At 34.5% G+C, this 25530-nt stretch overlaps 2 protein-coding genes across 2 annotated transcripts; both read left to right on the top strand.

The window, feature by feature from the left end:
* Positions 1-3534: 3534 nt before the first annotated feature.
* LOC106133810 (uncharacterized) lies at positions 3535-10077 on the top strand. Its single transcript, XM_013333641.2, has 8 exons — positions 3535-3721; positions 5344-5496; positions 6649-6784; positions 7660-7787; positions 8182-8307; positions 8718-8882; positions 9235-9459; positions 9956-10077. The coding sequence occupies exons 1-8, from the start codon at positions 3535-3537 to the stop codon at positions 10075-10077; spliced, it is 1242 nt and encodes a 413-aa protein (XP_013189095.2).
* A 1200-nt stretch (positions 10078-11277) lies between these two features.
* Positions 11278-21654, top strand: LOC106133807 (band 7 protein AGAP004871). The gene is made up of 7 exons (XM_060953720.1): positions 11278-11326; positions 11525-11634; positions 15619-15691; positions 16002-16084; positions 18488-18747; positions 20375-20555; positions 21548-21654. Exons 1-7 carry the CDS (start codon positions 11278-11280, stop codon positions 21644-21646), a joined length of 855 nt encoding a protein of 284 aa, XP_060809703.1. The 3' UTR covers positions 21647-21654.
* Positions 21655-25530: the final 3876 nt, after the last annotated feature.

Raw genomic sequence — 25530 nt, 5'->3', positions numbered from 1 at the left:
CGCCGTATCATATTTTTTGAACGAATGTTTTTCTACATTCGTAAACATATAAAGTATTATGTTTATTAATTTGTATGACGTGCATTCCAATCTCCTCAAAGTTTTATTTTGCAAAAAAATATTAATTTTATATGTCCCAATTTGTCACGTGTTACCTGTTTTTAACACAAAAAAATGGTTTAACATTCTTTTTACAAATTATTTGTTTGCTATTAGCCATTAAGTCCGCATATTGTTATTTAATAAAACTGTAAATGTTACAATATATATATATATATATATATTTTACCCATAATGTTTGATTGAAACGCATTGTATTTTTATTTTATCGATTATAAAAGTACACAATGGTATAGTACTTATGTATATATTTTTGTAAGTATTTAATGTTAGATTTAAGGAATTTGCCATATTTTACAGGGAAATACAAAGCCACCAACATATCTGACGGGCGCGTGTATGTGACCTGATTCTCAGAGGGGATAGTGCGAGTTTTACTTGATCAATCGGGTCGAGCAAGTCATTTGTATTAGTGCCATTGCGTTACCACTAGGTGGCGCTGATAAAATCACATACAAATTCGCGTTTACATGCTCGACGCTTTTGATCAAGTAAAACTCGCACTAATCCCTCAGGTTCATACTTGTAGTATTAAAATAAGAATCCTGGTTAGATGTCGCGAAAATGTCATTAGGCGGACCACAGGCCAGGGATCGGGGGGCCTAGGGGCCTGAAACATAGCGGTGGAGATTACACGCAAAATTTAATTAACAATTCAAATTTAAATTTTTTACTCATTAATAAGGGACATATCAACATCACTTAATAATTGTCATAGCTTTTGGTTTCACAACAATGGTTGGCGTCGAGTATTATTATTTAAAACTCAGTTTACTGCCGCTTCCAAAGCGTCTGTGCTGAGGAAGAGGCAACAAACTGCACTGCAGCAATTTCTTTTTTCAATGACATCAACTTCACAATTATCCAAACTTAGAACAGAAATCTGGACGAGGGAAAACATTGTTATGATAAATTGATTTATACGGTAATCCTACTACTATTATAAAGGCGAAAGTTTGTATGGATGTTTGTTACTCTTTCACGCAAAAACTACTGAACCGATTACCATGAAATTTGGTATGTAGGTAGCTGAAGACCCAGAATAACACATAGACTTTTTATCCCAGAGTTCCCGCGGGATTGATAGGGTTTCCATGCGGACGAAGTCGCGGGCGGCCTCTAGTCAAATAATAAAAGACTAATCTTACGTGTCCCCAGCTGCAATCTAAAAGAGATATTTTTAGTATAAAATTCTAGCACCGCGTTCATCTGGCAGATAAACGATAACCATTGTAGGGCCAAAAACAAAAGAACTGTCAATGGCAAACTCTATCACGCTACTTTTGTCTTTGGCCATGTTGCGGTTAATTTGTCAGATAACTAATCTTGTTTTTCAATAGGTTGCTAAGTTTCGTTTGTGATGACCAAAAAGGTCGGATTTAAAAATGTTTCTTTGATATCTAATGTCATTTTTTAATATTGTTTTTTTTTTGTCTGTGGAAAAGCAAAGACCGTATTTTTGTAATATCTTTTATTTTTTATCCTGCCGCTATACGCACTACTATACGCACGGGTCTACCTTGCATAACCAATCCATAACAAGCCTCTTGAAGAACTAACCTTAAGTCAAGATACAGACATAATTTTGTTCGAAAAGTAAGATATACCGATATCAATTTTATATGTATATTAACAGCCGTATTACGTTCCTATGTGGTTGAAGAAAAGTGTTTTTGACTATAAAGCTCTGTATGAAACTAACCACAGAAGTGAAAATGTAGACGATTCGAATTATTTTCACTCTCTATAACAATTTTTTTTTTTTTTTTGTAAACATTTTTTGACTTGCACTTACATACCGTGCCTTACTATGTAGATCTTCAATACACAAGGAACGCTTACCCTAGGACCTATAAACAATATTGTGCGCGGCTTACTTAATTATTGATACTTTTCATTAGGTACCTAGAAATCTTACCTTATTAATTGTTGATACTTGTCATTAGGTACCTAGAAATCTGACCTTATTAATTGTTGATACTTGTCATTACCTGGAAATCTTACCTTATCCTTTCTGAAGTGAAACAAAGGGCACGCGACAATAGCAGATTTGATAAAGTATTATTTTTTGTGTGCACCGATACTAATTGTTAAGTGTGTGTTTTATTTATATTTACGTTCTATGTCCAAAATTCTAGTCATGTTATTTTATAGTTGCGCCACAATAAATGTGATTTCTTTTTTTGCTTTGCAATACTTAGTAGGAATTCAAAAACTACTTAGTAAGTAACAATTTTTATGCACGAAATAAAGCCGAAGTCCAAAAATAATTGTTCAATTTTTCATTATTATAATTTAATCATTAATGGTTACGACCTACTTATATTAAGTTACATTAGTGCAAAAAATATTTAAAGCAACTTCTAAAGCATAAAACTAGTTAACTGTGAAAAATCGTGTAATTAGCGCTGAGCGAACGCGAAACTATGAAACCTTAGAACTCAGAACGAACGTTATAGGTTACGCTCCCTATTTTACCCTCCCTGCACGTATTAAAAATATCTGAACTTTTCAAAATTAACTACATTCGATTCAATGTAGGTAACGTTTATGTTGTAATATAGGAGTCCCGACTTTTTTTCATCACATAATTTTGTTTTTTGTATTTCACATTTGACTTTTACGACATCCACCGGTAAGAGATGGGAGTGGTTCTATTCTTAAAGTACCTATCGGGAATGTTACGGCACGGCATGTGTTTCATATGTTCATATAAATTCAGTTAAATGAATTTATATGAACCGAAGGTTTATCTTTATTTCAAACTAGTTACTAATTACTAGTTATTTCAATATGTTAACGACATTTCACCTACAACTATTAATATTTATTTTAACTTCCATTCCATTTAATCTTCCATTAAATTCCTTTTTATACAATGTTAAATATCAACAAAGATTTTTTCAATTATAATGTTTTGCATAAGTAATATACAGTTTGAATCGTAGTTTTCTCATACGCCTTCCTTTAAATATACTTTATTTGTATTATGTATGTGGTATCTTTTATTCATTTCACAAATGATAACGATGTCGGACCATCATGTGTCACAAACTCAAGTAAAACTAAAATAAACTTTACTTAAAACGCGCAAATGTAACAAACAGCAACATAGTGATATACACGACGAATAATTTCTAAAAATTCTACATAAATAGGTAATGGCATAATAAAATAAATTCACGTAATGCGTATTTAATTTTATGCGTCCGTTCCATACCGTTGAATGCAGATGCGTGTTGAACAAACAACGAAAGAAATTATCACCAAAGTGGCCATTGTCACATCACTATAATGGGAGAAATTTAACACTATTGTTCCCCTTCCCGTTGAAATATTATAAAACGGATAGAGGCATAAATTTTCATTTTATACAAGCTCACACTTTCATTTAAAATGATTGGAATATTATTAATGACCTTACTTTTAAGTTGTTGTTTATCGAGTGAAATTAGGGAAACAAGTTCCAAAGTGCATTTTAAAGGAAGAAGTATTTTCAATGGAATATCTTTACCGAAATGGAATCGTTCGGTTGTCAACAAAGCTAAAGAACACAACCAAGAAGCCAGATTTTGGCCTCCAGCGCAGAAAGAGAGTAGATGTAAGTATCACATAACCATTTACCAAAGTAGGTATTAAATAACAAGACAAACTTCAAGAATGGGCAAAGAATATCACTAAATTCAAAGCGAATTTTATTCTCTAATCCTTTTCGATCTCCTAAACGACTTCACGTGGAAAAAATATATGATGGATACAAGTACTGTGTTGATTTGGAGATACGCATATTTAATATATGATAAATACTCGATGTTAGTTGCCTATTAGGTATATATTACCTTAATCTTCTCAACTAGAATATAGAGAAATGGTAAGTATCCCTACCTACATCTGTATTCTATATTTGACCCAAACTTCCGGTGCCTATTTTTTAAAGTCAGTGCGATATTAGATTTGTAAGCAAGTAGTAATCACCTCAGCATTCCATATTAAATCTATCCAGTATAACATAAAAAGCGTTTTCAAGGAAATTACCGGTCTCATCTAGAATTTTACTCATAAATCTATATTTGTGCTCCATTTTCTTTATCAGATGCACACAGCGGCATTGAATAATATTGATTACATATAACCACCTTGACTCTGTGGTTTAAATGCTTATGTTACTATAAGCATATCTAGTATTTAAAAAATATATATATAGTTTTGTCTAACTTAAAAAGAATTGCGTAACTATGCAGCCATCATTATGTTTTCCTGCCCTTTGCAAATGAATTAAGATAGGGAAAACTGCTAATTGAAATTCAGTTCGCGGAAGAGCTTCTGTAAAAGACAATTTCACAGAAGAATCTGTTTTTGAAATAATAGGATTATTTAGCATTAGGATAACATCCAAAACTGCCATTGGGAATTCTTTTACGCCTATATAATAGTCAAGGGGAAAGCTTTTATTCAGATATCAAGACATAATGCAAAAACATAATATTACACTTTTGGATAAAATAATATTAGCTGCTGCAAGCGGGCTGCAATGACCATATCACGCACAACACAGTCGCACCCAGTCCAATTTACAAATACAAACAATAATTTAACATAATGAAATCAAAATGCATTTTTACTTGAAATAACACTCATCGGGGCTCAGATAAAAAAAATCCTACAGAAGAACAATGCCTATTTATTTTTATTGAATCGAGAAATAACATCGACTCCGAATAGTACGAGTATTGCGCTCCCTAGCAGACTAATAATATTTTAGAAAAATCACATGAAATAATACTTAATAAAAGTTCCATTAATAAATGTTTTAGAATTTTTACAACAATGTTAAATTATTAAAGTTTCACGTACAAAAGACTCAAAGTTCCGATTGATACATAAATTGCGGTAAAATTCTTTAACGTTTTGTCACCAGACTTTAATTATGTAAATTTAAAGTAACCATAAACTAGTAGTCACTCAGGTGCCGCCATAGCTTGCCAAACACGCTTAAAGATGCATTTGAACTTGTTGTCGAAATATTCTTTAAGTTGGAGAACTGAACAAAAGATTCATGGTCCATTCTTAGCAGTTGGATCATTGGCCCGGCTTTGATCAAGGTACACATCCTTATACCTGAATGTGCAAGTTTTCTCTCGATGTTTTTTTATTCCCCAATTACCACTTCTATAGTCTCATATTATTCCGAATTCTATGATTGTCAGCCATTAATGTTGTCAGTTTTGTCCTTGTTCACGGTGGTGACATTCCCGAATGGCGGGTGTGCCGGCGCCTCTGGAGACAACGGGACCTGCATGACAGCGAGGGAGTGTTCCGCCCGCGGCGGCTCGGCTAATGGGTACTGCGCTAATGGATTTGGACTCTGCTGTATTTGTAAGTTTCTAGTTAAAAGCATAATATCCCATCAGCAGTCTGACCGAACAAAGTCTGCTCAGTTGGACTATTGATCATATGTGATGTTCATACAAACAGGGGTGAAGTTTTTCATCTGATGCAAACATTAAGTCGGATATAAAGACCCGAAGAATATATAATCAAAATATACTCAAGATATTTATTGATTTTATTTAAAATCTTAAAACACTCATGATATTTAAAGAGTTTAAACTTGAGAAAAATCACTTAACTATTTAAACCGTTTCGGATGGTTCAAAATCAAGCACATGGTACCTATATCACTTTTACATCACATGGATGCGAATTCCTAACTCCGATCTAAAAAAAACCTTTAATCAATTTACCGAAATTATTTGTGGCTACATAGGCTACAGGGACGCATCAGGATTACTGGGAATAATCGGTCGTCGTGAACCACACATTAAGTTCGGTCGTCGTGAACCACACATCGCGCCAGACCTAGAAAACTCCAGGTATTAGGTTAAGTTTAAAATTTGTTTTATAATTAATATCTAAAGATTTTTATTATTTGTACATTATATCGTTTTTAAGTTTATGTTGAGTCCGGCCCCTAGAATACGGTCCTGTCTCTTAATAGAATACCTTACGCCCGGCAATTTGAAATCGCGGAGTCTTCTATGAATTTCGTTGCGTTTTTGTTCGATAGTTTTTTGTTTATTTTCACATTTTTTCCATCGAATATATGTATTTTAAGTTATTGTATTGTATAAATAGCATCCAATATATGTTTATTTTGTAAATCGTATTTTTCTTTACATAATTCGCAAGTTGCTATAACGCTCCCAATACGATACGCGAATCTGTACGCGCATACCTTCTGATATTGTTGTTAATTAGATATAATTTAGTGCTATTCTCATGTGAAGTGATTTTTTTAATTCTTAATGAGAATAAAGATCTTAAACCTTATATCATATCGACGACCTGAACCAAATCCTTACTTATATCATTTAAAACCTGTTCAAGTTTAAACTCCACGTAATCTCTCATTATCACTTAAGACGACGCAATGTCTAATTTCTACCCGTTTTTATAAGTAACGAGTTTCCAAACAACAGATTGAGAACATATTTTTCATTTATTCCAAGTATTTCTTTTTCATTTTAGTTATGACATCATGTGGAAGTTCTACGTCAGAAAATGGTACTTACTTCGTTAACAGCGGATACCCCTCGGCCTACGACGGCACTGGTTCATGTGAACTTACAGTCATCAAATCACACTCTGATGTGTGTCAAATCAGGTAACTGGTCTGATGAAGACTAAATTGTGGACTATTCCAAACATATTTGTACTATATTTCTTAATAATTTTTGAACATTACAGTTCTTTGTATTGTTGATGAATTTTATTTTATCTAAACTAATATTATAAAGCTGAAGATAGATGAGATGATAGATGATGAGAGAAGAGTTTTTTTGTTTGAACGCGCTAATCTCAGAAACTACTGGTTCGAATTAAAAAAATCTTTTTGTGTTGAATAGACCATTTATCGAGAAAGGCTTAAGGCTATATAACATCACGCTGCAACTATTAGGAGCGAAGAAATAATGGAAAATGTGAAAAATTCGGGGAAAATAATTCATCCTTGAGGGCTTCAATGATGCCCAAAATAACTATTCCAGGCGGACGAAGTCGCGGGCACAGCTAGTATCTTATATGCCACGTACCACACTCTTTTCCAATAGATGATAGATAAATAAATATTTGGATCACTGGGCACCTACGCACAATTAGACTCATAAATAGTAATGTTATAGTAAGCACACAGTGACTACCTTAAAAGTCTTATTTCTTGAAATTGTTGTGTGTGTCATATACGAGTAAGTAGTATCTTGAACTGCATAGTTCCCGGCACCAATAAAAAAAAGTCCATCTCTCTCCCATGGATGTCGTAAAAGGCGACTAAGGGATAGGCTTATAAAATTGCGATTCTTTTTTTAGGCGATGGGCTAGCAACCTGTCACTATTTTGATCTCAATTCCATCATTAAGCCGAGCAGCTGTACGTGGCCATTCAGTCTTTTCGGGACAATTGCTCGGTCTACCCCGTAAGGGATATAGACGTAACTATATGTATGTATCTTGAACTGATTACAGTAACAATTCTTAAAATTAGGTTGGACTTCAATCGTTTCTCCATCGCCGGTCCCGACCAAATGAATCACGTGTGTAATCAAGATCAATTCATCGTGTCTGGTGGAAACCCGGTACCTGCAATCTGTGGAGTAAATCAAGGAAGCCACAGTAAGTTTATAAGCCAACTCTACTCTGAACACTTATATTATAAAGCTGAAGAGTTTGTTTGTTTGTTTGAACGCGCTAATCTCAAGAACTGCTGATTCGAATTGAAAAATTAATTTTGCGTTGAATAAATAATTTATCAAGGAAGGCTTTAGGCTATATAACATCACGCTGCAACTATAAGGAGCAAAGAAACAATGGAAAATGTGAAAAAAAACGAGGAAAATTATTCATCATTGAGGGCTTCAATGATGCCCAAAATAACTATTCCACTCGGACGAAGTCGAGGGCACAGCTAATTATCTATACCTATACCTCCTTAAACTTTATAAATAATTAGCTGAATTAAAATGTTTTTGAATTTGGAATATGGTTGTTATCATTAATTTGGTTGCAGTGTACATCGACGCTGGTATAGGCACCACAAATCCTGTCAAATTGACATTCGTCACTAGCGGCAACTCTTTCGAGAGAATGTGGAAGGTGAAAGTCACTCAAATCCCTTGCAACAGTATTTATAAAGGTAAATATGATATAAAATTTTTAAATTTTAAGCTGTTTAGATAACTATATCTCACGCATGTATCTATTAGGTGCAAGCACCTAGATAATAATAAATAAATAAATATATACGGGACAAATTACACAGATTGACTTAGCCTCGAAGTAAGTTCGAGATTTGTGTTACGAGACACTAACTCAACGATACTATATTTTATTATAAATACTTATATAGATAAACATCCAAGACCCAGGCCAATCAGAAAAAGTTCTTTTCTCATCATGTTCTGGTCGGGATTCGAACCCGGTACCACCGGTGTCACAGACAAGCGTACTACCGCTACGCCACAGAGGCCGTCAATTGATCAAAAGTCCAATCAATCGCTTGCATTGTCGATACGAAATAACTGAAATTGGGATAATCTTTTAAAGCTGACGAAGGCTGCCTGCAGTACTACACAGGGGTCTCTGGTCAACTAAGATCCTTCAACTACGATCCCTCGTCCGGACTCCAGCTTAGCAATCAGGACTATGGAATCTGCATCAGGATGGAAAGAAACTTCTGCGGCATTCAGTATTCTGCTTGTCCAGACACAGGTACCTACGCGACCTTGAATATAATTTAATTTAGAACAAATAACTTACTTTGATTTGAGATATGAAGAAAATGCTGCAGTGCAGTTTGTTACCGCTTCTTCTGCACTGACGCCTTTGAAGCGGCAGTAAACTTAGTTTTTAAGTAATTTATTTGACGTCAACCAATGTTGTTAAACCATACGTTTTGACCATTATTAAGCAATATATATATTATTATCCTATAGTAATGAATAAAAATTTAGAATTTTGCATTTTTTGATAGCGTTCAAACAAACAAACAACAAAAGTATAGATTTAAATTATGTTAATCTGACAAGGATATATATACATTTACAATCATTACTTTTTTCAGTAAATAACAGATCGCGTGCTTTCACTTTGAGCGGTAATAGCAATGGGCCGGTTAACGCGATGATTGGATCGGGAACTGGTTCAAACAATTGCGCCAATGATTGGCTCCTCATACCATGTGCGACAAACGTTGGCCGGATCCAGCCAGCGCAGGCGTTATGTACTGACCGCATATGTGGAGGAACTTTCTCTGCCGACTTGAGTATGCAAGCTTCAGCTGTGTTGAGTGAGTATGCAAATTGTGGTAGCAATTTCATCACCTCTTTACTTGTTTTTCCATCATACTTGCCCTCTTTTCTTTCTTTACTCTATTTCGTTTGTCACGATTCCTGTATACTTCTTTCATCCATAATGATTAATTGCTGTTGTGAACAATTTTATATTTTTTATAACAACCTTTTTTTTGTGTATATGTTTTCTTTTATACATACATACATAAAATCACGCCTCTTTCCCGGAGGGGTAGGCAGAGACTACCTCTTTCAACTTGCCACGATCTCTGCATACTTCCTTCGCTTCATCCACATTCATACTTTTAACTCTCTTCATGCAAGCTCGGCGGTTTCGGGTGATCAACGCACACACATAAATATACATAACCTAGTATTTAACAATAGTGTTAATAACTAGGTTATGTATAAACTGTATTATTTATTGTATTGTATACTTTATTATATATTGTATTCGGTGTAAACTGCAATAGAATGTTGATATTGTTACAGGTACTGTCAAGCCGTTTCGCCTTTGGTTCCACACGGACAACGTAGAAGCACCGGTAGATATAGATAACCGAGGTTTTTGCCTTAATTTCATACAACAACCGTGTACAAATAACGTGATTTAGTGTTAATTTTTTCAATAGTAAAACCTCATTGTTAAGAACAACACCATTTTTTTATAAAAATAAATTTATTTTGATGGAAAAAATATTTTTTATTGCTTATTCAAATTACTGGTTAACGAAATTTACCCTCAATCAAGGGATTGATGATTCGAATCTCAATGCCATCATAAAGCCATACAGCAGAATATAGCCTCTCAGACTTTTCAAGACTGTTGGTTCTGTCTACCCCTAAAGGCGGATATAGATGTGACGGATCAGTCTGGTTTGGTTGACAGCTCGTAATTTTACGTACATATTTCGGCATTATCTTAATACGTCGCATTATTATCACGTCTCTTGACTTAACTCGACAACATCTCCTACTTGTCTCGTGCTGTATTTCGTCACTTTCGCAATTCGTCCGACATTGTACTCAGAGAAGCATAAAATAGATTAATAGGAAAAAATGGTTAACAATTATAAACTTGATTGTATATGCTCACCGGACGAATTGCGAAAGTGACGAAATACAGCATGAGACAAGTAGTAGATGTTGTCTAGTTAAGCCAAGAGACGTGATAATAATGCGACGTATTAAGATAATGCCGAAATACGCAAAATGACGAGCTGTCAACTAAACCGAATCTTCGATTGTTACCCTTAATAAAGAAAAACCATAGAAATCAAAGAAAATCTTTTGAATATTAACCTGTTAAATTAGTGGCGAATAAAAGGTAAACTGTAATAAGAAATGACACCAATCAATACAATAAAAAAATAAATCAAGCTTCATTTAAAGTAAGTGAAATTGAACAACTACTAATTGCCACAGAATACGCGATATTAAGTCGGGAGTCCTTGATGCAGTACTTCAGCGCAGGCCACTCACGAATTCCGCCATCCTTTGTCCTACGCTAGCAGCCTCCAAGCTTTCAGTGTTTCCGAAACTTTAGCTCCGTGCGAACGTATCGTCGCAACACTGGCGCGTTATTCGGATTCCACGACTATGGTCGTCGCTGAGACATCAGGTACATCAAATACCACATTCAATATAACTGTAGCCACCCGGAGTTGTCACCTTTTTAGATTCCCACATGAATTTTTAATGTCACAACGGCGAGCGCCGTGCGGGCCTAGCTTGCCAGTAAATACTCGCCTTTGAAGTGTTACGCATACTCCTAATTAAGCAGTTTAATGAAAAATACTTGTACATGACATAGCATGATTGAGATGTCTAGTCGTCAAAATTTATACCCTACAATAACTGCCAGTGAGTTAATTTAAATTACATTAAATGAAACGGGTTTATAAAATTTAAAAGTTAATAAAAATTATCCTGTATAGTTAGTTACATATGTATATACACATGTTTTTTAAATAAAGTTAAAAATTAAATGAATGCACCGATTTTTTTTTAACAATGAAATATGAAATATTATAATTTACATTTATTTTTATTTTTTTATAGCGAACGATGACATGGATTCTGAATCCAAAACATGCGGGAAAATTTTGGTGATGCTTTCTTGGGTCCTGGTCGTCATCACAATGCCGTTTTCACTCTTCGTGTGTTTCAAGGTATGGCTCTTATTGCTTAACTTAAGTATACTACTTTAATTAAGGTTGGCACATTATGTCAGTTTCTGTTTAATTTTGTCTGGAATCTGAAATTTTTAATTACGCGCTCGCGAGCTTTTGGGCTGTTGAATGCGAATTTCAGATATTATCAGTATGCGAAATGTGTTATTGATGCAGCAATGTTTTTAAATATTTTTTGAATTTTTAATCAATTTGGAATTATAAAATAAGGTGATCTTATTGAGCAGTTAAGAGTGAGTGAGTTTGTTTTAAAAGAATTTGAGAGAATGAAGAGTGAGTCAATTGGTTCTAAAAAGCACCAGGTTAAAAAAAAAGGTAGTGAGGATTACTGCATAGCCCCTCTTAACCATGGATTTTTTTTCCGATTACTTATCTGACTGACTATAACTACAATCGAAGAACGATAAAAAAATGGGTTACGGAGAACACACGGGAGTCGTTTCAGGTAAAAACATATTATCTCAAACTATGTTCATTGGCGCACCCCGGGCTTCACACCGGAAATTTGAGTAAGACTAGGAGGATGATGGACTTATACAACGGAACCCAGTTAAATCATAGATATATAAGTTTAGTAAACCCTCACCATTAGACCACATGTTAGCTGATTTTTTTGTTTCAAACAAGAAAGTCATCTATTTTTAAAGTTGTGATATGTGTATTTCTGTGTATATTTTTTAAATATGTAGAACACAATAACGACATACACTTAATGGATCATTATATTCACATTAAGTATGGTTATTTTTTAGTAATAGCGCCCCACACACGTAAGCACTCCTAGTGCATTCTGAATTTAAATGTAAAACTGAACACAATTGTAAATCGTATTTGGCTTAAATTACTTTAAACATTTGAAATTAACGCAAACCTCATTTTAGTAATTTTATTATATGTTCCGTAATTTGACGGGCGAGGCGCGGCCTCTGACGTTGTTTTTTTTTTTTTAATTTAATTACAACAGCTCAATTTTCCATGCTGGTCTAGTGCGAAATGAAAACATACCTAGTATGTACCAGCTACATCAGTTCCCATACATATATATACGTATGATCACGTCTTTATCCCTTACGGGGCAGACAGAGCCAACAGTCTTGAAAAGACTGAAAAGCCACGTTCAGCTGTTTGGCTTAATGTTAGAATTGATAGAATTGAAATTCAAATAGTGACGGGTTGCAAGCCCATCGCCTAAAAGAAGAATCCCAAGTTTGTAAGCCTATCCCTTAGTCGCTTTTTACGACATCCATGGGAACGAGATGCCGGGAACCACACCGCACACATCAGTTCCCGCGCAAATAAATCATGAGAAAGCCTTTTAAACGGACCTGACTACCTGAACAATTCTATAACAATATCGACTAAGTAATGACGGATGATGATTTTTAATTTATTTACTTATAGTTCGTAGAATATGTTCACAATTTTTACATACATACATATAGTCACGTATAGATGTGACTATATATATGTACATATGTAAAATTCGACTCTGCATACCCCGCAAGGTAGGTAAAGCCAAATTTTACTTAACACAAAACACGTTACTTCTTCATTGGAGTAATTAAGTATGTTCATTTGATTACCACTGTTTCATATTTTGAAATGTTTGAAACTTTAAATTTCTTTTTTGATACCGTTATATGTTTTCCTTTGTTAAAAATGTAGTGAGGACTGACATTATATAAAGGAACGCGATGGCCACGTGTTCATTCTATTGCATTTCATTTCCGTTCAACGTATTTCGCAACATCTGGGTAGTATTTTGACAGCAAACGCCTTTCACATACATAACTCGAAAAAATAAGACAGCTTGGCTAGTAAATACACCGTAATAATACGTATCCCTTAGCGCAAATTCTGACGTAGCTTTACCTAATAATTAATAGCATAGGTACTCATACATAAATTATTCGCTAGCTTTTGCTTGGGGATCGCTACCGTGGGAATGTCAAGAAATACTTTCTTAACGTTTGCCTGCGTCATTATAAGTAAGTGACCGAGTGGTGCTCGGTGCACGTAAGCAATCCATCAAAAATGTAAGAAAAAAGACCTTAAAAAGTATAAAAAGATGAAGAATCCGTCGCTGGGGAACGAACCCGACAGACAAATATTGCTCGTTTAATATTATAGGTCACGTAAACTTTGCACAGAGATATTGAATTTCCAGGAGGATTATAGATGCCAATTCCTTGACAGTCTTACCATATCTATTGTTCGACTTTCAATCTGTCTGTCTGTTACACGTTCACGCCTAAACCACTTTATTGATTTTGATAAAATTCAGTATGTATATATAATCACCGAAGCCCAAAACAGGCTACTATTTTCTAAAACTTTACACAAGAGCGAAGAATTTTAGAGTAGTAGGTATGTTATAAATTAATTTACTGATAATGCTAACAAACAGTTAAATATCACATTCAAGCCATACTTTCAAAAATCACCCAAGGACACAAAGGAAATTATACCTTGAACGTACATAATTAACATTGTTTTTACTTTGGTAGTTAATTATCCTGTCGGTTACATTCGGTAACCTACATTTATGTTATGCATTTGTAGGTTCACAGTAAATTAATGAACCTAATGCTCTGCGCCACTACCATGATTGCCACTATCTTGATTCGGCTGTATGTTCATTAATCATTCAAGGGATGTACGTACGCCTGGGACACATCATTTTGTCCTTCGAAACAATTTGTAGTTCTTACCAAGAAATCAAAAAATGACGCAATAGGATAATAAATCAATACTTGATACCAATATTATAAATGCGAAAGTAACTCTGAATGTCTGTTCGCTTTCACGCCTAGACGTTGAACGGACTTTGATGAAATATGAAGTCCTATTTACGGACTGTTTTTACTAGTGTGGGACTCCTGGTATCTAGTGTGCCAGCCTTCCCATTAAAACCCCTGCTGTCCTGGTATAACTAAAATGCCGTTATCTGCCAAATCCTTGTTTGAGGTAAAACGTCAAAAACTGCGGAAAAAATTTAAACTGATGCCATTCATCAATGAGAACGCCTATTTATGACTAGTACCAATAGTATGAAAGGTACCAAAAAGTCGTATATACAGATCGAAAGAGATTTTTTTTTCTTATTTTACTGGTAAAAAAGGTGTAAATCCTGATGTCAGATAACGGCATTTTAGTTATACCACGGCAGACTGTGGTGCGCCCTTCTCGCCATTTTGAGGACATCATGGGATCGCATGTTATTTCACCACGATACCCTCTGGCTTCCCGGTGCGACTTACCAGAGACTCTTACCGTTTGGGCGACTAGTAAGTTGCTGGCAGCCCTTTTTACTTCAGGGTCAAAATAAATAATGTTGACCCTAAGGAAGGACATAGGCTTTATTGTAGAAAAAGGGGGAGAAGAGGTTAAAATAGAGGATGAAAAATTGTCATTAAACTTTTACGTTGAATGTGGGTTGAAACTTGAAATACTTAAATGAAGAAAAACTGCACATAAGGTTGATTAATCACTTAACTTGTATTATAAGGACTCATTAACGTAAATATACATTAAATTACAGAACTCGGATGATCTTTAGGTTAATATAATAATCTAAGCAATATAATTACAAAAAAAAAAAAAACGTTCCCGCAATGTATTCTTTTCCTCATAATATTTTATAGGTGGCCAGTTCTAACCTATTTATTGCAAAGAGGTAGTCAACCTCTGTATTTTCAAACAGCTAGTTATGAATATACTTTGGAGTATAACAAATAAACTTACTTTCTCATTTATAATATTAGTTGAAATTGTGATTATGTTGTCACAAACATTAGTTGCTACGTCACATCCACTTGTACTTACCATTTCTATATTGTGGTAAGTACTAAAGTGTACTATTTATACGTTGAAGATCACCAATACTTTATTTAATACCAGTTCCTTGTTTTCGAGGAATGGAAAACCTGAAGCTTGATAATAACCAATATGTTTGTATTGCAGGTCGTTCAAGAATATGAGAGGGCTGTCATATTCAGACTCGGTAGATTATTGTCTGGTGGGGCGAAAGGACCAGGTACGATATTTTTAGATAACAAAAAGCTGTTCATGATTCATTCATTTATATAATCACGTCTGTTTTCCTTGTGGGGTAGACAGAGCCAGCAGTCTTGAAAGACTAATATGATATAAGGCCACGTTTAGCTGTTAGGCTTAATGATGGAATTGAGATTGAAAATAGTGACAGGTTGCTAGCCCATCAGTTAAAAGAAGAATCCCAAGTTTATAAGCCTATCCCTTAGTCGCCTCCATCGCCATCCATTTGAAAGAGATAGTAAACGTCGGTTGATTTGTCTTTTATTGAAAATATTTCTTTTTGTTCATAGGCATATTTTTCATTCTGCCCTGCATTGACACTTATGCTAGGGTGGATCTGCGCACACGCACATACGACGTGCCGCCACAAGAGGTTAGTAATTATTTATAAAATCTATCCATATATAAAAGTTATTCATAATAAATATCTTTTTTCCAGGGGATAGTAAGACACTTTTTAGTTAAAAATGTCCAAATCCTTATAGTTAAATTATTAAAAGTTCTAATGTCAATTAGTTGAAATATCTCCTAACAGCTTTACGCACATTAAGTTAATACATGAAGAAACGAGGGTACTTAAATGAAACTAACATAGAATCGTCGATTATGTTTCTAAATAATGATAGGAATGAAAGATGATGAGAAATGTTAACGATTACAGAAAGTGGAACTTAGAACACAGTCTTTACATTTCCTACTGAACTTATAAAAATATACAAATAAAAATGTTTAAAGAAAAGCATACCAATAAAACATAAATACTTACATAAAGTCACGTCTACATCCCTTGCGGGGTGGAAAGAGACGACAGTCTTGAAAAGACTGAGATGCCAAATTCAGCTAACATAATGATAAAAAAAGAATCACAAGTTTATAAGCCTATCCCTTAGTCGCCTTTTACGAAATCCATGGGAAAGATATGGAGTGGTTATATTCTTTTTTTTTGTATTCGTGCCGTGTGGTTCCCGGCGCCAATACAAAAAAGAATAGTTACCAATAAAACCTAGGTTTTTTTTTTCATAAGGTATTACCAACTCAGAAAACTAGATACGGTACAAGCCTATCACCAAGCCTTTTGTACAAAATGTGTGACATTACATAGAATAAATAAACCTTTTAAGTTGAATACTCCGATGTTGACAATGTTAACATACGTGACCTCTCCCGTGGTATATCGATTTATTTGACCGATGTTCTTTCGTCAGTATTTTATAACGAGGTTTATCGCTTTGTGAATGTTCAAGAACACATTTAAATAAATCGCTAACTTTTATAAAAACTATTATGTACGTGGTGATCACTCGTAAAAGTGATATTATTATCACCGTTCAATTATAAGATGATAGCTGCTGAATAATGTTATGACGGCCTCTATATAATTATTTATTTTAAAATATAGTATTGAGTTGAGTTAGTATCTCGTAACACAAGTCTCGAACTTACTTCGAGGCTAACTCGATCTGTGGAATATGTTTATAAATAAATATATACGGGACAAATTACACAGATTGAGCAAAGTTTGAAACATGCGTTATGAGATACTTACTCAACTATACTTTATTTTAAATCAATATCAACGGTTGGAAAGATGTAGTCTCTGCCTTCCCCTTCGGGAAAAAGGCGTGATTATATGTATGTATGAATCCATGATTTATTCTCATCTTATTCATTGTGTTTGCGAACTTACGACAATTTCGCGGCTAGTAAGTTATCGTGTGTAGAACCAAACCCCAAAATTAAGTGTTTTTTTTATTTTCTTTACTCAATTTTCCATTATGTCAGTATCCAGAGTGAAGCCCAAAATCTTAAAGTATAGTATAATTAATCAAGTAATTACATAAATTACAAAACATGTATCATTTACTATTAACATGCCCGTTTCAATATAAACATTACAAATATTTTTACCTTTAAAAGTTATTTAAAAGGTATCCAATAAACTATGTCGAAATAGGTATAAAGTGCTTCAATGCGTAAAAGCTTTCCGGTGCAACCAATTTTAAAATGTTTAATATTGCTCGGCGCATCAATTTTCATGTTGGGTGCTTTCATACGAGTACATTTTCGACCGAGTTAAAAGCTAATTTGAGTTTAAACCACAGCTTTTAATAAATTATATATAACATCTATTTTTCATACCCCTACACACTTTTTTTTTTTTTAACTACAAATTACTTAAAAAAAAATTATATGGCAAAACAGCGTTTGCCGGGTCAGCTAGTGTCTTATAAAATCTTGCACTATTTCAAAAATAAAACGATATAATTTGGGAATCTATTATGATTTGCGTGCCAATGGTCTGAAAACTGAAGACGCCGCCCGTGGACAAAGTGAATGAAGATGAATGTAGGAAAGCGGGCCCCAGGGTTCGAAACACTACAGTGGAGGGTGCAACTGGGAATGCCCAAAGATGAGAGAGATGTAATTTGGTCATCACCTCGAGAATTTTCAGTAATATTAAGTATATATATGGGATTTAAAGTAAAACAGTGCGGAATTATATCGTTAATCTTCTTATTTTATTAGACTTCTTAAAAACACATCTATTAACGTCTTACATCGTAACACAGACTCCCTATTCTCTCTCTTAATGTTGCCAGCCAAGAGGTCAGCTAACAAAAACAAAAATCAAAACTTCTCTCACATACTCTCACTACTATATATTATCTTATTTTATTCGTTACAAACAAAACTACAATATATTACAAAATAAATTATAATATTCAATACTACGCCTATTCTACAATTGGGATTTTGACTGCTTCTTATGTTATAGGTGCTCACCAAAGACTCTGTGACGGTCTCCGTGGACGCCGTAGTGTATTATCGCGTCCACAACGCGACTATATCCATCGCCAACGTCGAAAACGCCCATCATTCCACCAGGCTCTTAGCCCAGACCACCCTCAGGAACACTATGGGAACCAGACCTTTGCACGAAATTCTCAGCGAGCGGGAGACTATCTCTGGAAATATGCAACTCTCATTGGACGAAGCTACCGAAGCTTGGGGTATCAAGGTGGAGAGGGTTGAAATGTGAGTTATGTCACATACATATGGTCACGTCTATATCCCTTGCGGGGTAGACAGAGCCAACGAGCTGGCCACGTTCAGCTATTTGGCTCAATGATAGAATTGAGATTCAAATAGTGACAGGTTGCTAGCCCGTCGCCTAAAAAAAATCCCAAGTTTATGAGCCTATTCCTTGTGTGTTATGTCTCTGTTTGTGTTTTAACTATTTAGGTGGTCATCGTATTCAGGAAAGCCCCGGAGCACTGCGATGTAGGGTGCAATTGTGAAATATGGCCAAGAAATTTCTTGTTTCTAGGTTTAAGAAAATAGAAAATAAAAGGAGCGTGGGTTTCACGTCTATATCCCTTGCGGGGTAGACAGAGCCAACAGTCTTGAAAAGACTGAATAACTAATGTCGTGTAATCTATACTAATATTATAAAGCCATAAGGAGCAAAGAAATAATGGAAAATGTGAAAAAAAACGGGGAAAATTATTCATCCTTGATGATGATTCAATGATGCCCATAATAACTATTCTACGCGGACGAAGTCGCGGGCACAGCTAGTGTCTTATAAAATCTTCCACTGTTTCAAAGTCAAGCGATTTGATTTGCCCACCATTTGCAATGCGAATAGATCGAACGAAGCCAAGCCCCATTGACTAATCAATACTAGTGATACGAAGCTAAGTGAAATAATGGAGCGTCCACCAACATTATGTGATTTTGTTTTTTTTTTTTCATCTTGATATGGCAAAATAGACCCTGCTGTCACCTGTCACAGTTGAAATTTATTCGAACCAACTATATATACCTACATTAGGACGAAACTTTTTTGGGGTGTTACGGTTTGTCAAACAAAATTAACGACTGATTTAATCAGAGTCAAATAGGGCTATAGTTATAATCCAAAAATGTATACGAGACAACTGGTTTTTAGGGTTCCAAATTCAAAACTTAATTAACATGAGACCGTAGTTAATTTGTGTGTCAATTTGACGGCCAAATTTACATTTCTGATGGCAATCGGTAACCACACTGCACCGTATCCTTTGCCGCCTTGCTTTTTCCGATTTCATTAAACGTGATAATGAATTTAATTTATTGGAAAATCCCTAGGAAAGTTGGGCTCCGCTTTGTCCATGTCCTTGATAACATAATTTATAATTTGTAGTCCAATTGAACCAATTTACGACGACAAATCCACGACGAATTTCGTGAGAATTGAAACATGTGTTACGTACCTACGTGTATCCTGTATGTAGTTAAAGTAAAAAAAGTCAGGGTTACAGTATTTTGTTAATTTTTATACATACATATATATAGTCACGTCTATATCCCTTGCGAGTGGACAGAGCCAACAGTCTTGAAAAGACTGAATGGCCAGGTACAGCTATTTGGCTTAATGATAGAATTGAGATTCTAATAGTGACAGGTTGCTAGCCCATCGCATAAAAGAGAATCCCAAGTTTGTAAGCCCTTAGTTGCCTTTTACGACATCCATGGGAAAGAGATGCGAGTCCTATTCTTTTTTTGTATTGGTGCCAGTAACAACACGGCACATTTAATTTTTATCATTTCATTTAACTCTTGTCGATGGAGTTGATAGGGAAATTAAATGGATGTTATTTAATTTTATACATCTTTACAGAAAAGACGTGCGTCTCCCCGTACAATTGCAGCGCGCCATGGCAGCTGAGGCCGAGGCGGCTAGAGAAGCTCGTGCCAAAGTCATCGCCGCCGAAGGAGAACAAAAGGCATCCAGAGCTCTTCGAGAAGCTTCTGAGGTCATCGGTGACAGCCCTGCAGCTTTGCAACTACGGTACTTGCAGGTGAGTACGTAGGTAACGTGTGAGCGCAGTTAGTAGTGTTGCTGGCCTTGGAAATTAATAATACAAATACAAATCTCTTTATAGCGGAAACAGGTAGAAAAGATGATACAAACAGTTCGTGTCACTGTGATCTGTCATCACAAGACGTACAATAATTCAGTCACAGATACAATAATCAGATAATTTTATTTCATTTAAAATTAAATCATTCAATAATAAATTAAAAAATTAAAAATTCGCCTTAATTTATACTTAATTAAAAAATAATAATATATATAGCAATAGTCATCAATTAATATATATGAAGATCAGTTTGGTACCAAACCAAGTATTGTAGTACGATAGTATTGTAGTTATTGATACTATTACTTATTATGTTGCTTTGTATAATTGATACTAATACTTAGTACTCAACAACTACAATACTATCGTTTACTATAGAGTTGAGTCCTATAAAATGGAGGCTAGTCTTTTTAATAAGACTTAAACTTAACTTCATGTATACGTATAGGTATAATAGTATTTTTTTCTAAAATACCGTGTGGTTCCCGGCACCAAAACAAAAACGAATAGGACCGTTCCATCTTTTACCCATTGATGTCGTAAAAGGCTACTAAGGGATAGGCTTACAAACTTGGGATTATTTTTTAGGCGATAGGCTAGCAACCTGTCACTATTTGAATCTCAATTCCATCATAAAGCCAAACAGCTGAATGTGGCCTATCAGTCTTTTCAAGACTGTTGGCTCTGTCTAGACCGTAAGGGATATAGACGTGACCATATGTATGTATGTATGTACTATTACTTATTATGTTGCTTAGTATTATTGATACTATTACTTAGTATTATTATACTACTGTATAAGTATATACTATAGTTAGTATCACTATAGAGTTGTGTCCTATAGAGGGAGGCTAGTCTTTTTAATAGGACTTAAACTTTACTTGATATATAATAGCTTTTTTCCTAAAATTGATTTTTTCTTTTTACAGACCCTCAACACGATATCAGCTGAAAAAAACTCTACGATTGTATTCCCCTTGCCAATCGATCTTCTTACATACTTTATGAAAGCCAAAGAGGAAGTTTAAATAAATTACCTTTATTAACTGAATAGGTACTTAGATCTAAGTAACTGGCGATTGAGGTTATCTTTTGCGTAAATCAAGTAAACCCAGCATAGTAAAAAATACGAGTAGACCATCGATATCAGAATAAAATAAAAGAAATCATCGTCATCATGACAGCAATAGGACGTCCACTGCAGAACTTAGGCCTCCCCCTCGATTTCCACCACGCTGTATTGGAAGCAACCTGCATCAAACGTGCCGTGTGGTTCCCAAAATACAAAAAAGAATAGGACCACTCCATCTCTTTCCCATGGATGTCGTAAAAGGCGACTAAGGGATAGGTTTACAAAATTGCGATCCTTTTTTTAGGCGATGGGCTAGCAACCTGTCACTATTTGGATCTCAATTCCATCATTAAGCCGAGCAGCTGAACGTGGCCATTCAGTCTTTTCGGGACTATTGGCTCTGTCTAGCCCGTAAGGGATATAGATGTGACTATATGTATGTATGTATGCATCAAACGTTTCCACGCGGTGTACGCCAGGTCGTCGGTCTCTCGTGACCACCCTACGCTGCGGTTCCTTGTACGTGGTCACAACTTGAAAACTTTAAAACAAACAATAGGATGTGTCGCGCGCAGTTTGCAGTGCATTTATAAAAATGACAAATATAACTCAGAATTAAGATTCAGTAAACATTATGGTGACTAATGGTGATGATTTCCATCAGTTGCGACGATACATTTAATAGTACTCATCTCTATAATATTATTTCTATTCCGAATCCTATATAGTATGCTAATAACTAGCACGATATGAGGTAGTGTTATAATTTTTGGACATTCATGATACATTGATATCCAGGTATTTTACCACCGCAATGTCAACAAACCAAATACTTTAAGGTGTCAATCAAATTTGATATTATAATTCTAGTCCCGTTTGTAATTACATTATTAATTGATAGGTAGGTAAGATTTCTTTTTCGACATTTGAATGTCTATTATCTTATAAAGTCATTGTATGTATAACATACCTAAGTACTTACTACATATTTAATGAAAGTGTGTCAAGCAGTACTAATAAAAATCTATTAAACATTTACAGTATTTCATTTATTCATGTTACGTATAATAACAACCCATCAACACATTTTAATTAAATTTAAAAGAGTTTGAGGTTTATAAAGTGTTTGTCATAAGCCAATACAAATACAAATAGATATTATGATTATAAAAACAAATAAATTACACGTATAGAAAATTTTGTTACTATTGTAAAAGCTGAAAACAAAGGCCATCGTCAAGATACTTAATTAGATTTTAAGTAAGTATCTTATCTTTATTAAGGACGAAGACTTCCTGTATGGCCTGAGTCTAAGATATTATTTATTTATGCTTTATTATAAAAAATCTTAATGATGTACTAAAGCTTTATCTAACAGTCTGCCATTGGAATAAGCAAAGAACTTTTTATTTACCTATATAAATATTTGTAATAAAATATCTTTAAGTAAGTGTCGTATATCACAAAATTACGAGCTTACTTTAAGGGTTATATCAATCTGTGTACATCGTACCTATATACATATTTATTTTTAATAAAAGACAAATAACAAGGTAAATAAACGAGCTACCAAACAAGCATGACGACTTGGTCATATTTGTATTGTAAGGAAAAATAGCAGGTTGCCGATGGCTAATAATTTTGTAAACACAGCAGAACTGTAATTACCACCCAGGTAACCTGAATATTTAACCGAGGACAAGTCGAATCGATGTTATACACGACACGACATTAATGTGAAACCAATTCTATTTGCAAGACAATAAATAGCAATACCAATAATCGTTACACACACCACGGCTGACCTACCATCATCCACCTTACCCACGAGGGTATGTGATGGCGAGGAACGCTAACTCGTGAAACCCCTATTTCTTTAGTTAACTCTTAATCTGATGATCAAGTTCCTGCGTCAGTCTCAAGGTATATTAATAGGTTAAGGCGTTTTCCTGAGAGATTTAGTGAAACTATGTATATACCTACTACTTGAAAAAAAAAAAGATAAGGTATTTATGATATAGTAAAAGATGTAAGTATCTACTCGTAGTCTCTGCCTTCCCTTCCAGAAAAGAGGCGTGATTATGTGTGTATTATTCGGAATCATCAAAAACATCACTACGTGTCAGTTTTATCTACAAAAGGCATGTGTGCAATATATTTTTTCCTAGATATACATGCCTTATACCATTTATACATCACAAAAAGATGTAAAAAAGACACTGTTTCTCTAGATCAACCATAATCTGTGTTTATTATACGTACATATATATGTATGGATCTTTTCAAAATTCGTAGATATCCTTCAAGTTGTGACAAAGTTTTTAGCCAGATTAACAAGAAATTATTTTCGGTATGCAGGCAACAAGTTTGAATATATCACTAAAAAAGATTTACGATTTTTCGAGGGTGACTTCGACATCTCAATCAAAAGATATTGAAGAAATTTCGAGGTGAATAAAACAGTTTTCCTATACAACTTGGTTAAAATTAACGACGAGTTTATTATCATCTATTATCTACGGTTGTCAAAAAATTAACCTATAAGGTTATAACGCATGTAAAAAGAAATGATCCTCAAAAACCATCGAGCGAAGAACTATTTAAAAAAATTGTCCTTACCGAAACATACATGGGCTGAATTATTACGGGAAGAATTGTGAAAGGTAACAAGAACATGCACTTGGCATTTTAATTTTTTTGCAGCAATATTATAGTTCAGTTTAGTTTTACTAGATACGATTTCGTATTTTTCTATAAATAATATACCTACAAATTTAATAATGCCGAATGAAATCAGCGGTTCTAATTCCACTTTAGAAGAAAAAAATAATAACAAATTAAGTAAATAGTGTGTCAACACAGCAGAAGTTAGTAATACCACAACAGCTATTGAAATGAAGGCTGGACAATTCTAGTTGCTGACAGTCTTCACAGGAACGTTGATTAGCAGTAAGGTCAGGTATATTTTGAGTTTACCAGTAAGCAGAAAATAAAAAAAAGAAAAGAACATATTTTTCATAAAAGTATAATTATAACGTTCACTTAGTAGTTTCTTCAGGCGATGTCCTCGCTTTCTTCTTAAAACACTAAAGAGAAGCTTACTTACTTAAATGACACATTTTTTTAATTTTCTTGCTTTTCCTAATATTTGCTGAATGTTTTCAACACTCTCTGACCTCGGCGGAAAACTGTCGTACGACGTAAATAAATTTTCCACATCCTGAGACTCCGTACCTGTTATTTCATTGCTGACCAACGACAAACCCAAATTAAATTTTAGAGATGTTTTTCCCTCTCTGAAAATTAAGTAAATGACTTTCTGTTGCAAAATCCTCAATGAGAATTGTTGATTTAGTTTCAAGGCTTTGGATTTTATTTCCAAAGGTTTCAATTTCTGCATTTGTTTGTCTGATTTTTCCTTGAGAAGATTTTCTAGATTAATTGCCAGCATATCGGGATTCTTTTTTTTTGAATTGTCACTGCTAATCTCAACGTCAGGTTGAAGTATTGTACGAACAGGGGAATCCTTGTAAAAGGTGTCGAAAAAGACCGGCTGCAGAATAGGCGGATCGTTCAAGGTGTGCCACTTCCATTTACACGGAGAATCGATGGTTTTATCCATGAGCATGCCCTCTGATTGATTGTATTTCAACCTTGTAGGAAAAGAAAGAATGTTACTGCAATATCAACCACTTGTACATTGTATATTAGTTGTTAATATTTATATTATAGAAGTTTATTATTTTCGTTATAAAATGTATTTCAATACTTTGTAGAATGACAGTAAGTTTTGGTGTAGAGATGGAATAATAAATAACGTGTAATGCCAATAAACCTTTT

This window comes from Amyelois transitella, chromosome Z, assembly GCF_032362555.1.
Source record: "Amyelois transitella isolate CPQ chromosome Z, ilAmyTran1.1, whole genome shotgun sequence".
Lineage (NCBI taxonomy): Eukaryota > Metazoa > Arthropoda > Insecta > Lepidoptera > Pyralidae > Amyelois > Amyelois transitella.
Note: the sequence above shows the minus strand (reverse complement) of the source record. Positions and strands in the feature narration are given on the sequence as shown.

What these genes read in the sequence shown, in the direction of transcription:
- LOC106133810 (XM_013333641.2), top strand. Translation starts at nt 3,535, where the DNA reads ATGACCTTACTTTTAAGTTGTTGTTTATCGAGTGAAATTAGGGAAACA. An exon ending in ATTTGGACTCTGCTGTATTT is followed by an intron (nt 5,497 to 6,648) that starts GTAAGTTTCTAG and finishes TTTTCATTTTAG; the next exon opens with TTATGACATCATGTGGAAGT. An exon ending in AGTAAATCAAGGAAGCCACA is followed by an intron (nt 7,788 to 8,181) that starts GTAAGTTTATAA and finishes ATTTGGTTGCAG; the next exon opens with TGTACATCGACGCTGGTATA.
- LOC106133807 (XM_060953720.1), top strand. Translation starts at nt 11,278, where the DNA reads ATGATTGAGATGTCTAGTCGTCAAAATTTATACCCTACAATAACTGCC. An exon ending in TGGTGGGGCGAAAGGACCAG is followed by an intron (nt 15,692 to 16,001) that starts GTACGATATTTT and finishes TTTTGTTCATAG; the next exon opens with GCATATTTTTCATTCTGCCC. An exon ending in ACGACGTGCCGCCACAAGAG is followed by an intron (nt 16,085 to 18,487) that starts GTTAGTAATTAT and finishes CTTATGTTATAG; the next exon opens with GTGCTCACCAAAGACTCTGT.